Below are 17102 nucleotides of genomic sequence, written 5' to 3' on the forward strand. Positions count from 1 at the left end.
CTTTCTGCTAGTTAAGGTTCCAGCTCAAATGTCTCCTCTTTGCACAAGTCTTCCCTGACCACTCTGGGTAAAGCAGTAAGCCCCTCTGCTACTGTTACCCTCCAGCACACTTACCCAATTTACAGAGCACTACGCCTGTTCACTACATGAGACTATCAGCTTCTTCAGGGCAAGACTTGGTTTAGCCAACTACCTGGCACATATGGGGCACTAGATTAATATTTGTTTCATTATAAATTAATGAATCAAATTAATTACAACTAAAAACCCACAAAGAACATAAATATATTTACATAAATTTCATTTGACAAACACTAACACCATGCCAGGGAGTAGCTGAGACAACTGTGGTATAACAGTGAACACATTTCCAGTTATCACCGCACCTAAAATCTGACAAGGAATACACACAAGATAATGGGCAATTACAAAACCATGTGACAAGTGCCTGACGTGAGAAACACAAAGCAATTTGGGAACACACACATGAATGACAAACTAGAAATGGGAGTGGGGTAGCTAGGGAAAGATCCCCATTAATATAATACCCAAACCAATTCCAAAGGATAGAGTTAGCTAGTTTCTGAGGGTATTCATGCAGCAGGAACAGCATGCTCAAAGGCTGAGACCAAATGCTTACAGCAAAGAAAAATTAGATAAATGCTACTATTGGGCAAAAACGTACATGATTAAATAAATTATTAGATCATAATCCCAAGTTAATAAAAATTTATTTGCAAATAAATGAGGGGCCATTCACAAAGTATTTTTAGATATTGAAGACAACAATAGGCCAGGCATTGTGGCTCACACCTGTAATTCCAGCACTTTGGGAAGCCGAGGAGGGAGGATCTCACTTGGGCCCAGGAGTTTGAGTCCAGCCTGGGCAACATAGCCAGATGCTGTCTCTACTAAAATAAAAAATTAACCGGGCATGGGGGCACATGCCTGTAGACCTAGCTACTCAGGAGGCTGGGGCAGGAGGATTGCTTGAGCCCAGGAGTTGGAGGTTACAGAGAGCTATGATCATGCCACTGCACTCGCACTCCAGCTTGGCCAACCAACAAAGTGTGATCCTGTCTCCTAAAAAAAAAAAAAAAAAAAAAAAAAAAAAGACTCTTTTTTACTAGGTCAGTCTGTCAATGCTGAAGTTGACCCTAAAGTGCCACAACATAAAAAGATGAAGAGAATTCTTTCCTGAAATCTTCATAGTTTGTTTCCTCAATCAACAAAATTATGAAATATTTACTACATGTAAAGAACATTGTGCCAGCTAAAGTATGGACTTTGCCTTCCTGAGACTTTTAAATCAGTGACTGAGGCTGTCATGTAAAGTATTACATAAATTACAGAGAAAAACAAAGTGGGAGTTAAGTAGCGGAACCAGTAGGTTTTAGAACACAAACTCTCTCTAATGAGGTTATATTTCTTAAGAGAATTTTTAAATTATTATTCTGAGAATTCAAGAGAAAGCCTAACTGGGAAGAAGAGAAAGAAACTGGACCTTGATGAGTACAACTTTTATAAACAAGAAAAGCGGATGAACCTCCTTAATGTTACAGGAACAGCTTGGTTATGATGTCACCAATTGTTCCAAAGAAACATGACAACATGACAACCTGACCTCAAGAAGCCAAGGTGCTCCCTGAGGCCAACCACCTCTCCTCCATGAAGCATTCCTTCATATAGAAATCTTGCTTAAATTCCCCCCAATCCATTCTGAATTAAGTGTTCTCATCTGTGTATCCCTCCTATAGCGTTTTCTCAGTACCTTTTGTAGCATTTTTCATACTCTAATAATCTGTAACTCGTATAATCTTCTCCTTTTAGACCACCCTCAAATATCTTACTGTCAGTCCTCAAAGCTTAGAACAGTACTCTAAGCACTAACTTAATGGTGGTTGAGGAAATGATAAACAACTATTAAAGAAATGAATGAATAATAAATAGGCCTATTCATGTATTTTATATTTGCAAAAATATCTCTCAGTCTAAAGTCATTTCTTAGGTGACAATGGTCCACATGCAATACCATCCACTGCAATATTTATTTAAAAGGGCCTCCATTCTAAAGTAACCACCAGAAAATTCACATGTTCTAGACGGACTGAGGTCACAGGTTCCAAATGGAGAACAGGGTGTTAGCTGCCCTCATTCTAGCTAAAGCATACTGATGTTCTATAATAATCTACTGGGGTGCCAATGACAATCACAAACATATTAAGCACTACATGTTCTGTACTTCGCAAAGCATAGTTCTTTATTCTTCTCCTGCATTAGTTCATTTTTGTTTATATTTTTAGTTTATGTGATGCTTGGTGATGCCTATAGTTATCTACTGCATGAAGAGGGATGTGCTCCTCCTAAAAATAATTCTGTTAACTCCTACAGAACATTCATACAGATATTTTTCTTTTATTTCATTTTTTAATATCAAAAAGTCCTTTCCCATACACTCTTTCCTCTACTACTGCCGTTTATTTACATTTCAAAATACATTTATATCAAGCATTACCAGCCAAGAACTAAGTATAAACTTCACGATCCATCTGATCGACTCATTCTTTGGGCCTTTTTAACATGTGTCTTTTCTATTGTCTCCTAAGTTTCCACTTTGAAATTCGTTGAAAAATAAATTAGCGCAAACTGGTTCTGCACTAGGTATGTATGGACATACACAAAAGGTTTACCATATAAATCTAACACAAGTACAGGTCGGTTGAATGTAAGTATTAAGTCAATCTGTGTTTTACAAATAAGCAACGTTTCATGGACATTTCTCAAAGGGGATCTGGGAGAGGAGCTAGAAGCAGGTACGTTAATGCCCGACATGGGAGGAAACAATGGAAGAGGTGATAATGCTTACGTACCTAAATATCACCGGATCTCAACCTCACCAATGTCCTACCCATATGACGCTATGCAGCACCTCCCCCTCCCCAAATAAAATCAACCCCAGAGGGCAGAAATCAAGACTTAAAAACGACGGCATTTGGCGGCACTAGAAGGCCTGTTATATTCCCCAACTGGGGCTCTCCCAATCACAACAGGGCAACAATGACGAGAAACTCACAGATTGAAGTGGATGCCAACGGGCTAGGATCCCAGCTGTAACCGGGAAAAGAACGTCCCGGCATGACCCTGCCACCTACCTTCATCGTAGTTATAGCCTCGAACATTCCGATGCCGGGCCATGACGGCGGAGAGGGCGTTTGCCACAGCCCCTTAACTCCTTCCAAAACCACTCCGCTTAGATACAGATAAGGCGCCAACTGCAGCCTGGAGAACCCCTATGCGCCATCTTAGCTTCCCGCAGGCCTCTGCGCCGAGCGCCTGCGCAAGCGCGACGTCTTATCTGTGCACCGCGCGACGGCAATGCCGCAGGGTCACTGTCAGCCTCCCTGAGGGCGCATGCGCACCGCTGCGCATGGCGGGACGAGGGGAGGGAGCATTTGGGAGTGGCCCCACCCAAAGGTTGGGCGACGGAGGGGGTTGGGAAAATCCCGCCGCCTAGAATTGACTGGTTTGGACTAAATGTTGCAAGCGGGGAACCTTGAGCTACCTACGCCAGCGTTCTGGATTATTTTCCAAATTTGGTTTCTGATAATCTGAGAAAGCTATGTGCTCAGTAAGAGCAGGGACGTTGTTTTATCAAACTTTGATCTTTCATAAGGCACACAGTGGGCATTCAACAAACTTGTGTAAACTTGGAATCAGATTTAGCCCAGGCCGGTGCGGTGGCTCCTGCCTGTAATCCCAGCACTTTGGGAAGCCGAGGAGGGCGGATCGCTTGAACTCAGGTGTTCAAGACCAGGCTGAGCAACATAGCGAGGCTCCGTCTCTACAAAAAATACAAACACTAGTCGGCCCCGTGGTGCAGACCTGTAGTCCCAGCTACTGAAGAGGCTGAGGTGGGAGGATCCCCTGAGGCCGGGCAGTCGAGGCTGCAGTGAGCTGAGATCGGGCCTCTCCATTCCAGCCTGGGTGACAAAGTGAGACCTTATCTCACTCACAAAGTGAGACCTTGTCTCAAAAAAAAAAAAAAAAGAGTCCAAGCTTTAGAGAAGGAAATAAGGCTATTTTTAAACGGGTATATATTATTAAATTGAGACCCTGGCTATAATAGGTCACCCTGCTTTCATATAATTTACTACTTCATGTATTCACTCCGTTCGGCATTACTATCCCTAGTAAACAGCGATTTGCCCTTAGCTATGTAAACGATTTTAGCTATATAGACGATATTTATCAGCATCATAAAGAAGGATTCACTGAACATTCACTGAACACATAATTGTGTGTAACATTGCGAGTATTAAATATAGCTTTTTAGACATAGCACTGACCTTAGGTGGTAATGCTGAATGTTGTTGATGCATGAATCTATAACCTGCTATTAAATGTCTTCATTTCTTAGAACATAAAGTTAATAATGCTATATAAGAAACCAACCTCATTATACTGAACAAACCACTTCAGTTTTAGCTTGTGTTTTTGAAATGATTATACTTCACATCAAAGGCAAATGTCGAATTCTAGAGATAATTAAAAGCTTACTCAGCTTTTTGCTATGCACAACAGAAAGAAATAAGAGTAATCCAAATTTAGTTTATATTTGTAAACGGCTTGGAACGTAATTTATTCATGCATTTGAATGTGTTTGACTACAAAAATAGTTGTTTAATGTAGCTCCAAGATAAAATTTTACAGAAAAATAGAGATAGTTGCTAATGTTACATGGCTTAAGTGTTTTTATTACTTTACACCCTTAGGTAATTTTTATTTTGCAGCCTGTTTCTTTGTAAAAAGGAGATAGAGACACTAACTCGCGAGCTGTAAATAATTTATCCATATAAGAGGATTTATCACAGATCATAGTAGGTGCTTAAAAATATTGTGTTATTGGCCGGGCGCGGTGGCTCACTCCTGTGATCCCAACACTTTGGGAGGCTGAAAGCATGCGGATCATGAGGTCAAGCGATCAAGACCATTCTGGCCAATATGGTGAAACTCCCTGTCTACTAAAAATACAAAAATTAGCTGGGCGTGGTGGCACATGCCTATAGTCCTAGCTACTCGAGAGGCTGAGGCAGGAGAATCGCTTGAACCTGGGAGGCAGAGGTTGCAGTGAGCTAAGATTGTGCCACTGCACTCCAGCCTGGAGGCAGAGTGAGACTCTGCACCCCCCCAAAAAAATTGTGTTATTAAAATACAAATGGCAGCTTCCACTCCACTGTAATTGTCAATTACAAGCTTAACAACTCACTGAGGTATGAAGTGAATGAGTTATAGACCACATAAGCAAAGTACTACAGGAACAATGAATAAGAAAACGTTACTTCTGTCAGATAATATATAATTTGCCCTTAGGTCGTCAATAACGCACTCCTTTAAAACTCTAAATATTGCACAGCATCTACTGCATCTCAAACAATAGAGCCTCAATGGCAAAGCCTTCACTGACTTCTTCAGAAAAAGTTAGGATTGTTCCACTCCCCTCAGGACTCTGTAGGTGTGGGCAGGGCAGCGTGGTTCACGCCTGTAATCCCAGCACTTTGGGACGCTGAGGCGGGTGGATCACCTGAGGTCAAGAGTTCCAGACCAGCCTGGCCACCATGGTGAAACCCCCATCTTCTACTAAAAATTAAAAAAAAAATAGCTGTGCTTGTTGGTGGGTGACTGTAATCCCAGCTACTTGGGAGGCTGAGGCAGGAGAATCGCTTGAACCCAGGAGGCAGAAGTTGCAGTGAGCTGAGATCATGCCACTGCATTCCAGCCTGGGCAACAAGGGCAAAACTCTGACTCAAAAAAAAAATAAAAGACTCTGGTATTGTGTTTTGCTGGAAAGTACTATGACTTCGGATTACCACGAACCTGGATTTCAGTCCCAGTTTTGTTGCTGTTAACCACTTTGGATTTAATTTCTTCATCTGTAAAATCGAATATATGAAAATGTATGTCTTCTGTTTTGTGAAAAGTAAATGATATATGTAAAAACAGTAGGTGTTGCAGAGTGGGTACTCAATAAATGCCAGTTCTCTACCCCTACTAATTTCAAAGCTTTATCTTTGTTTCTCCGGCACCCTAATGTCTGGCACTTTAAATGTTTGCTGAATGAATTAATGAGTAAAAGAAGAGAAATAAAATGACATTTCTCTTGCTATGGAATTGTTAAATGTCATAAATAACAATACAAATCATTTTATATTGATTTGTGAAAAAAATTATGAATGAAAGAAGCATAACCACATTACTGAAAAAAATTTTAACAACTTTACTGAGATATCATTGACAATAAACTGCACATAATGTGTAATTTTGATACATTTTGACATAGGTATACACCAGTGAAGCCATCAACCCCATCAAGATAATGAACATATCCAGACTTTCAAAAGTTTCCCAAAGTACCTTTATATCCAGAATAAAAATTCCAGAATATCCCGGGATCCTTCCTGCCCGTCAAGGCCTCCTCACCATGGCGCCTCACAATAACTGATCGTCTTTCTGTCACTATGAGTTGTTTGCATTTTTTAAAATTTCATACAGGTGAAATCATATAGTATGTGTTCTTGTTTATCTGTCTTAATTCACTCAGCATAATTATTTAGAGATTCACCTGTGTAGTTGCTTGAATCAACAGTTCATTTCTTTTTATTAGAGGAGGATTCCACTGTGTGGATATACCACAATTTGTTTTTCCATTCACCCATTGAGAGATATTTGGTTTGTTTTCCATTTTGACGACTATAAATAAGGCTTCTGTGAATATCTGTGTACAAATCTTCGTATAAACATAAACTAATTTTTCCTGGGTAAATACCTAGGAGCAGAATGATATGATAGGTTATCTTCAGCTTTTTAAAGAAACTGTCAAACTGTTTTCCAAAACAGTTGTAACATTTTATGTTTCCACCAGCAATGTAGTTCCATTTTCTCTATTTTCTCCACATCATTGCCAACAGTTTATGTGGTCTAAAGATGTTAAGCTTATGGCCGGGCGCGGTGGCTCATGCATGTAATCCCAGCACTTTGGGAGGCCGAGATGGGCGGAGCACAAGGTCAGTTTGACACCAGCCTGGCCAACATGGTGAAACCCCATCTCTATTAAAAATACAAAAAATTAGCCGGGTGTGGTGGCACACACCTGCAATCCCAGCTACTCGGGAGGCTGAGATGGGAGAATTGCTTGAACCTGGGAGGTGGAGGTCTCAGTGAGCCGAGATCACGCCACTGCACTCTAGCCTGGGCGACAGAATGAGACTCTGTCTTGAGAAAAAAAAATAAAAAGATGTTAAGCTTATTTGACAGTTCTATATATCAGCTTTGGTGAAGTCTTTGAATCTTTGGTCAATTTTTAATAGGGTATTTGTAGTAGAGAGTTCTTTCTATATTCTGGATACAATTTCTTTATCTGATATAAAATTTGGAAATATTTCTTCCAGTACGTGGCTCATCTCTTTATGCTGTTAACAGTGTCTTTTGAATAGAAGTTTTTCATTTTTATAAAGTCCAGTTATCAAATTTTTCTTTAATAGAGTATGCTATTGATTTTGTATCTAAGAAATCTTTGCCTGATCTAAGGTTACAAAAATTTTCTCCTTTTTTTTTTTTTTTTTTTGAGACAGAGTCTCACTCTGTCGCCCAGGCTGGAGTGCAGTGGCCCCTGATCTCGGCTCACTGCAAGCTCCGCCTCCCAGGTTCACGCCATTCTCCTGCCTCAGCCTCCCAAGTAGCTGGGACTACAGGCACCCACCACCACACCCGGCTAATTTTTTGTATTTTTTTAGTAGAGACGGGGTTTCACCGTGTTAGCCAGGGTGGTCTCAATCTCCTGACCTCGTGATCCACCCACCTCGGCCTCCCAAAGTGCTGGGATTACAGGCATGAGCCACTGCGCCTGGCCAAAATTTTCTCCTTTTTAAAATAAGTTTTACAATTTGGGATTTTACATGTAGGTTTATGGTTGATTTTCAGTTGATTTTTGTTTATGACGAAAGGTTTGGATCAAAGTTCATTTCTTGGCCGGGCGTGGTGACTCACGCCTGTAATCCCAGCGCTTTGGGAGGCTGAGGTGACCAGATCACTTGAGGTCAGGAGTTGCAAGAGACAGAGATACAGAGGTTGCAGTGAGCCGGGCAACAGAGCAAGACCCTGTCTCAAAAAAAAAATCAGGAAAGTTTATTTCTTGCTTATTATGGACATTCAGTTGTTCTGGCACCATTTGTTGAAAAGAAGGTCCTTTCTCCACTAAGTTGCATCAACATCTTTATCCAAAATCAGTTGCTGCTGTCAGTCTATCTCTGGACCATTGATATATTACTGATCTATTGATCTACCTTAGCACTACTACCATGCTGTAATGATAATGCAGCTTCATAAATCTGAAAATCTAGTAATGTTAATCCTCCAACTTTGTTCTATTTTTTCAAAGTTTTCTTAGTTATATTAGGTCCTTGATATTTCCCTAGGCATGTTAAAATGAGGTTTTTCAATTACTACATGTGTTCCTTCTTAATTTAACTTGTGTTTTTCTTACTTGATAGATCAATTTGGGGGAAATTGACACTTTAGCATTAAGTCTTTCAACACAGGAACAACATATGTCTCTCCATTTATATAGGTCTCCTTTGATTTCTCTCAATAATGCTTTTTGTTTTTCAGTGACTGGTCTTGCACAGTTTTTGAAGATTTCATTCTAAGTACTCTGTGTTGTATGTGTGTGTGTGTGTGTGTGTTTTGTTTTGTTTTGTTTTTCTTGAGACACAGTCTCACTCCGTCACCCAGGCTGGAGTGCAGTGGCTCACTGCAACCTCCATCTACCAGGTTCAAGCAATTCTCCTGCCTCAGCTTCCTGAGTAGCTAGGACTACAGGTGTGTGCCACCAGGCCTGGCTAATTTTTAGTAGAGACAGGGTTTTGCCATGTTGGCCAGGCTGGTCTTGAACTCCTGACCTCAGGTGATCCGCCCACCTCGGCCTCCCAAAGTGGTGGGATTACAGGCATGGGCCACCACATCTGGCCAAGTACTCCATATATTTTTGATGCTATGTAAATTTTTTTTAATTTCAAGGTAAAGTTGTGCAATTAAACTATTAAAATTAAATTAATTGGCACTACCAATACACAAAATTGTATATTTTATACACTGTATAATTTGTTTACAATTGTGAATATAGTTGTATAAATTATATATACAACTATATGTATAATTTATATAGAAGGTATATAATTGATAGATAATTGGATAAAATTATAAAATTTTATATATAATCATGAAACTGTATGATTTATATACAATAGAAACAATAGAAAGATAAAAATTAAAAATTAATTAGCCACATTAGCATAGAAATATCATCCATCCAGGTGCAGTGCTCATGCTTGTAATCCCAACACTTCGGGAGGCCAAACCTAGAGGATAGCTTGAGCCCAGGAGTTCGAGACCAGCCTGGGCAATGTAGGGAGAGCCTGTCTCTACACAAAATACAGAAATTAGCCAGGTATGGTGGTGTATGCCTGCGGTTTCAGCTACTTGGGAGGCTGAGGTGGGAGAATTGCTTGAGCCAGGGAGGTCAAGGCTGCAGTAAGCCCTGATTGCACCACTGCACTCCAGCGTGAGCAACAGAGTAAGACCCTATTTCAAAAAAAAAAAAAAATTGTAAGTAAATTTTTTAATCTTGGGAAACTAGAAGACTTTGCTAAGAGAAATAAAGGAAACGACATTAAATGGCGAGATATTCCATGTTCATACACAGGAAAAGTCACTATTATGTTAAATGGGAGAGATGTCAATTCCTCCCAAATTAATCTATATTCAGTGATATCTCAACCAAAATCCTAGCAGGGTTTTTTTTTTTGTGGAAATTGTCAGTCAGATCCTGTCATTTAAATGGAGATGCAAAGATCCTAGAATGGCTAAAATAATCTCATAAAGGCACCAAGGTCGGGCACAGTGGCTCATGCCTGTGTTCCCAGCACTTTGGGAAGCTGAGGCAGGAGGAATGTTTGAGCCCAGGAGTTCAAGACGAGCCTAGGCAATATGACGAAACCTCGTCTCTACAAAAAGTACAAAAATCAGCCAGGCATGGTGGCACGTGCCTGTAGTTCCAGAGCCTGTAGTTTTGGCTACTCGGGAGGCTGAGATGGGAGGATCACTTGAACCTGAGAGGTCGAGGCTGCAGCGAGCCAAAAGAAGCCAGACCTAAAGAGTATGTGCTGTTTGATTCTATTTATGTGAAATTCTAGAACAGACAAAACCATGCTATAGTGATAGAAGTCAAAATGATTGCTCTACATACTTACCAGTGCAGAAAAAGAAAAATTAGGCCGGGTGCTATAGCTCATGCCTGTAATCCCAGTACTTTGGGAGGCCAAGGCGGGTGGATCACCTGAGGTCAGGCATTCGAGACCATCCTGGCCAACATGGCGAAAACCTGTCTCTACTAAAAACACAAAAATTAGCCGGGCGTGTGCCTGTAATCCCAGCTATTCAGGAGGCCAAGGCAGGAGAATTGCCTGCACCTGGGCAGCAGAGGCTGCAGTGAGCCAAGATTGCCACTGCACTCCAGCCTGGGCGACAGAGCAAAACTCTGTGTAAAAAAAATAAAATTAAAAAAAGTCAAAATGATAGTTGCTTTTGAAGTAGATATTAATGGAGTCAGGAAAGAGAGAATTAAAGGGAGCTTTCAGAGGTGCTGGAGATGTTCTATATATTGATCTGGGTTAGGATTATAAGGTTTTATACATGTGTACAATTTTATTGTACTGTACATTTAAAATTTATGCACCTTTCAGTAATAAGTTATACCTCAATTTAAAAACCAAATTAAAAAATGCAAAAATTTATTAAATGGAATTTTCATTCCTATCTTTAATATATACATATATGTCAGATGTTTCCTTTATGCCTCATAGTGTTGTTTTATTTATTTATTTTATTTTATTTGTATTGACGAGTTCTCACTATGTTCCCCAGGCTGGTCTCAAACTCCTGAGCTCAAGCTATCCTCCCACCTCCACCTCCCAAAGTGCTGGGATTACAAGCATGGGCCACCATGCCCAGCATATAGTGTCCTGTTTTAAAGATATAAATAAAAACTAAGCACTGTGATACATCTGAGTTAGAATTTACTTAACAATATATCAGTATTTCTCAGAGTATAGTCTGTTCTTCATCCTGTATTCGAAACTAAACAATTACTGATCCATTTACACTTAAAATTTTCTGTTGTTCCTAAAATAACACTGTCCTTGTTAGCTACTTAAATACTCATATGAGGTTCAGTAAATAAATTATAGTGACGCTTCTACTCCATAACTATTAAAAAGAAATGAAGGAATTGATCTTAGTCATTAAGAAAGGAAGAATGAGGCCGGGCGCGGTGGCTCACGCCTGTAATACCAGCACTTGGGAAGGCTAAGGCGGGCAGATCACCAGAGGTCAGGAGTTCAAGACCAGCCTGGCCAACATGGTGAAACCATGTCTCTACTAGAAATACATAAACTAGCCAGGCGTGGTGCCGGGAGCCTGTAATCCCAGCTACTTGGGAGGCTGAGGCAGGAGAATCAGTTGAACCTAGGAGGCAGAGGTTGCAGTGAGCCGAGATCGTGCTACTGTACTCCAGCCTAGGTGACTCCAGCCTAGGTGACAGAGCAAGACACCATCTCCAAAAAAAAAAAAAAAAGAATAGGAGGGATAGAGGATAGTTATATTGTGACATTAGACATTGTATATAAGAAAAGTTCTAGAATTTTCTAGTTAAGTGTCTAGGAAAGTAGGGCCTATCCTACGAACTAGAAAATGTCATGGGTATGTGGGAAGATCCTTTGGGGTCCTTTGCAGTTTTGCAATTGTTTTGAGGACTTGTGAATTATACTTGTTATTATATGTTAATAATGTAAATCTGCTCATCTTGATTATTGTTACCGAATATCTGTAAAATTTATAAACAGATGACTTTATTTTCCTGTTGATATCCCGAATTATGTCTATAACCCTCTGTCTGAACGAATGATATTCTTACCTTCCTATTTGCAATTCCCCCTGACTACTTTCCTCACATATTGTTCTCTCGTTCTCGCTCTCTCCCCCACTCCCTGCCCCTTTGTTTCTTGACAGAAATCCAGCTAAGTAAAAATTGGCAAGATGCTGTTACAAGATCCTGTGACAAGATTCTGTGATCAAGACAAAGTTTTGCCCCCAAAGGACTTGAGGCCATCTGGGAATTCCATGTTTGACAGAAGCGCTGACAGCATAACCAAGCAAACAAGAAGGTATTCAGGGACGCTGAAACGGATCTTCAAAGAAGACTCAGTGGGTGATTTTTAATTTCTGTGTGGTATTATAGAGCTTAATGCAGAACATACCAAAACCTTGGAGAGGTAATGATAGGGTCATGCATTTCATAAGGCAGAGTAATGCCCTGCAACAACAAAATAAAAGTCAAAAAGTTCTACACTGAGCCATGAACCACTAAATGGGGAATACCAGCAAAATAACACCACCTGGGTGAAATCTTCTTCCTGCACAGATAGGTTCTTTCAACCACCAACCCTAGGCTTTTCGGCTGTCAAGCACTTAATCATGAAATATAATAATTAAGATGTTTCAGGAGTTCCTTATGATACTTTTTGAAAAGTTCATATTGTTCTAAACTCTCTAATAATAATCAGTTCTCCAGGTAAACATCTTTCAATGAAAGCACATTATTTACAAACTAAGTCCAAACCCTTAGAAGGACATAGGAGTTCCACTATGATGTCAATACTGCCTGGTTTCCCACCTCACCACCACCAGACTTGGGGCACTCTATGTCAGCTCCTACTTTTATGGTTCCAGGTCCAGCCATGCTCTTCCTGACTCGGGACATTCACACATACTAATTCTTCTGCTTAGAATGCCCATCTATCCCCATTCCCTCTTTATTGCTCAGCAAAGCCCAGTTTCCATCACACATTCTGCGACACCTTCCTTGACTCTGCAGAATAAGTGTCCCTCCTGTGTGCCTTAAAGCACAGTATTTGTTTCTGCTACAACACACATTAGTAATATTCTAATTGTCTATGTTTGCTTCTACCCCTCTCCACTTGCCCAGTTAGATGTAAGTTCCTTAAAGGCAGGGACACTCTAGTTTATTTTGTATCTCTTGCATCCAGTGTAGTGGCTGGTACAAAACTAGAATAAATAAAATAAATGTTATCGAATTATTGTTGAATAAAGTTATAACATGAAAAATAAATATATTTGTAAGAAGTTCATTACTTTGGAGACCAATATCAGTAATATTCTGGAGAAGGACACCATCTGCAAGGAATGAGAGAGTGCAAGAGAGTGCGTAATATGGCAGTGAGGGCTATAAGTAGAAATTTCTAGATTTAAAGGTATCTTTTGTATATACCCCCAAAAAATGAAAACTTATGTCCACATACAGACTTGTACATGAATGTTCATAACAGCATATTCATAGGAGTCAAAAGTAGAAACAACTGAAACGTCCATTAACAGATGAATGGAAAAATAAAATGTGGGCTATTCACAGAGTACACTATTACTCAACAATAAAAACAAGTGAAGTACTGATAATAAGCTTCAACATGGATGAACCTGAAAACATTACATGAAGTGAAAGAAGCCCCTCTTCTGAGTTGGGTGAGAATACTTCAGTGAAAAATGAGATACTTATTTTCTGGATTCATCCTGGTCTGAATCCAGGCTTGCCAAATATACCTTGTTAGTGTATGCACAACCAAAAGAAATACACATTTCATGATTCTATTTACTTGAAATTTCCAGCACAGGCAAGTCTACAGAGTCAGAAAGTAGGTTAGTAGTTGCTTAGGGATGGGGAGGCTGGGGGAAACAGGGAGTGACTGCTAATGGACAGGGGAGTTTCCTTATGGGGTGATGGAAATGGTCTAAGATTGGGCGTGTTGATGGTTGTGCAACTCTGTAAATATACAAAAAAACACTTAAAAAACTGTACACTTTAAATGGGTAATTTTTTTTTAAGACAGGGTTACATTCTGTCACCCACTCTGTCATGCCACCATGCTCGGCTATTTTTTTTTTATTTTTGTAGTAATGGGGTTTTGCCATGTTGCCCAGGCTGGTCTCAAACTCCTGAGCTCAAGCAATCCACCTGCCTCAGCCTCCCAAAGTGCTGGGATTACCGGCATGAGCCTCCGTGCCCAGCCTAAATGGGTAAATTCTGATATAGGAGTTAAGAAGAAATTACTGGGCCAGGTGCAGTGGCTCATGCCTGTAAAGTCCCAGCACTTTGGGAGGCTGAGGAGAGTAGACCACCTCAGGTCAGGAGTTTGAGAAACTCCGTCTCTACTAAAAATACAAAAATTAGCTGGGAATAGTGGCACGCATGTGTAATCCCAGCTACTCGGGAGACTGAGGCAGGAGAATTGCTTGAACCTGGGAGGCGGGGATTGCCGTGAACCAAGATCACGCCACTGCACTCCAGCCTGGGCGACAGAGCCAGACTCCGTCTCAAAAAAAAAAAAAAAAGAAATTACTTAGACAGATAGTGAGGGTATAGAAGACCTCGGTAAGGTTTTCCTTTAAATGAAAAGCAGCCCCAAGTCATTTTGCTTACTAACAAAGGGCAGCCTGTAAAATCGAGCTGCAGACATACAAGCTGGCAGTTGTGTCAATTGTGTTCAAAATGGCGATTCCATCTTCCCTTCTCTGCCAGCCAGGTGTACAGGAAGGAGCAAACAACATGGCACCGGACAAGGCGAAATTTCATTTGCATAATAAGATTAGGGTGGGGCGGCCAGTCTTCTCCTGTGCTATGTAAACCTAGTACCTGATTCAACCAATCTGTGAGCCGTATGTAAATCCGACACCACTTCCTCCAGCCTGACTATAAAATCTGGCGCATCCACCAGCTGTTTCTTTCCTCTCAGAAGTCCCTTCTCTCTCACTAGAGAGAGCTGTTTTCCTTTATCTTTCTTTTGCCTGTTAAACCTCCTCTCCTAAACTCCTCAGGTGTGTCCATGTCCTAAATTTTCGTGGCACGAGATGATGAACCCCAGGCATTTACCCCAGACAAGGTAGCTGCTTCAATTCTATGGTGTTAATTATATATCAATATAGCTCTAATTTTTTTTTAAAGAGTCTCTTTCAGTGAAACAATCTGTTTTAGATATTCAGTCAATCTTTTTTTTTCTTTTTTCTTTTTTTTTTGAGACGGAGTCTCACTCTGTCACCCAGGCTGGAATGCAGTGGCCGATCTCGGCTCACTGCAACCTCTGCCTCCCGGGTTCAAGCAATTCTCCTGTCTCAGCCTCCAGAGTAGCTGGGACTACAGGCGTGTGCCACCACCGCCATCTAATTTTTGTACTTTTAGTAGAGACAGGGTTTCACCCTGTTGGCCAGGATGGTCTCAAACTCTTGACCTCAAGTGATCCATCCACCTCTGTCTCCCATAGTGCTGGGATTACAGGTGTGAGCCACTGCACCTGGGCAGTATTCAGTCAATTTGAAAGCAGAGAGCCACCTGAGAAACATGGGTGCAATGAGAAGCTTCTGTAACTTCTGTAACTTGGAGGCAGACAAGGAGAAAGGTCTGGCACAATGGCAATTTCTGTAGTGATTATAAGCCACTTGGGCAAAAAGCTCTGTTCTGCAATTTACCAAATGTGTAATCTTTTTTTTTTCGAGACAAGGTCTCGCTCTGATGCCCAGGCTGGAGTGCAGTGGCACAGCCTCCACTCACTGCGGCCTCAGTCTCCCAGGCTCAAGTGCTCCTCCTTCCTCAACCTCTCAGCATAGCTGGTATAAACCAAAAATTTCTAAGGCCCCTCAGTCATCTGAATGGACCCTTTCTCTCGGCCAACGGCATTACAGAGTTAACATGAAAATCTAATTCAGGCCGTGATGGAAGAGGGGGTTGGATATGCCTCATTATAGCCCTCCAGCATTAACATCAACACAGACCTTAAGTGTGATAAGAAACATTTATAGTCTGCCCTCTTTGAAGCCTGCTCCTTGGAGGCTTCATCTGCATGATAAAATCTTGGTCTCCACAATCCCTTATTGTGACCCAGACATTCCTTACTACTGATAATAACTTTTTCAACCAATTGCTAATTAGAAAATTTTTTAATCTACCTATGACCTGGAAGACCCCCCAACTTCACATTGTCCCACCCTTCCAGATAGAAGCAATGTAAATCTTACATGTATTAATTGATGTGTTATGTCTCCCTAAAATGTATAAAAGCAAGCTGTACCCCGAACACCTTGGGCACGTGTCTTCAGTACCTCCTGAGGCTGTGTTACGAGTGCATTCTTAACCTTGGCAAAATAAACTTCCTAAATTGAGACCTGTCTCAGATACTTTTGGGTTCACACTGGGACTGCAGGCACGCTGGATCACACCCTGCTAATTTTTTTTATGTTTAGTAGAGACGAGGTCTTGCTATCTTGCCCAGGCTGGCCTCATACTCCTGGGCTCAAGGGATCCTCCTGCCTAGCCTCTTGAAGTGCTGGGATTACAGGCATGAGCCGCTGCATAAACTTGGGCCAAATGCTTCTCCTCTCAGGGCCTTAGTTGTCACACTGTAAGATAGAGGATAAAAATTGAACTGCTCTAAACAGTCGTGAAGATTTGAATGCCTTAATTCATTAAAGCATCTAGAGCCTCTAGGCACATAGAAAGTAGTCCAACAATGCTTATATTCTTCTTTGGCCCCACTGACTTCCACTGCACAGGACAGATTCCATTTGGGTCTTGAAAATTATGAGATGAGGTTGGTCTGGTTTGGTTGCCTGGGTGCTGACATCACTACTGTTGCCCTTGAACTTTATCACTGCATCCAGTGATGAGGCCCTCAGGGAGTCCTCCCTGTCTTTATGTCACACCTATTGGTCCAACAAAACATTTAGCATTTTCTTGCCCCTTGGTAGGGCTCATGATTGTCAAGTGTTTTCTCAGCTGTATGCTGCGGCGTGCAACACTCAGTGAGACTGCCCTCGGTCACTCCTTTCAGTCCCTAGCCAGGTAATATCACTACCCTCTTGCTCAACTCTCAACACTGCACCATGCCAAGTAGGAGGCTTTTTTGAGGGACTTGCAGCCTTTCCAG

At 41.1% G+C, this 17102-nt stretch overlaps 1 protein-coding gene across 6 annotated transcripts in view; it reads right to left on the reverse strand.

Moving 5' to 3' along the window:
* The window catches only part of HBS1L (HBS1 like translational GTPase), a 92860-nt gene extending 89435 nt beyond the window's left edge, over positions 1-3425 (reverse strand). For 2 of the 6 annotated variants that reach the window (XM_054490909.2, XM_054490907.2), the window contains exon 1: positions 3153-3373. In XM_054490909.2, coding sequence (XP_054346884.2) covers positions 3153-3195 — 43 coding nt within the window. In that variant the 5' untranslated portion in view covers positions 3196-3373. Of the gene's footprint in view, positions 1-3152 lie in introns of all 6 variants that reach the window. The other 4 variants (XM_054490908.2, XM_054490910.2, XM_063666620.1 and 1 more) reach the window with 4 other exon arrangements.
* Between the last annotated feature and the right edge of the window lie 13677 nt (positions 3426-17102).

This window comes from Pongo pygmaeus, chromosome 5 (genome assembly GCF_028885625.2).
Source record: "Pongo pygmaeus isolate AG05252 chromosome 5, NHGRI_mPonPyg2-v2.0_pri, whole genome shotgun sequence".
In the NCBI taxonomy this organism is placed as follows: domain Eukaryota; kingdom Metazoa; phylum Chordata; class Mammalia; order Primates; family Hominidae; genus Pongo; species Pongo pygmaeus.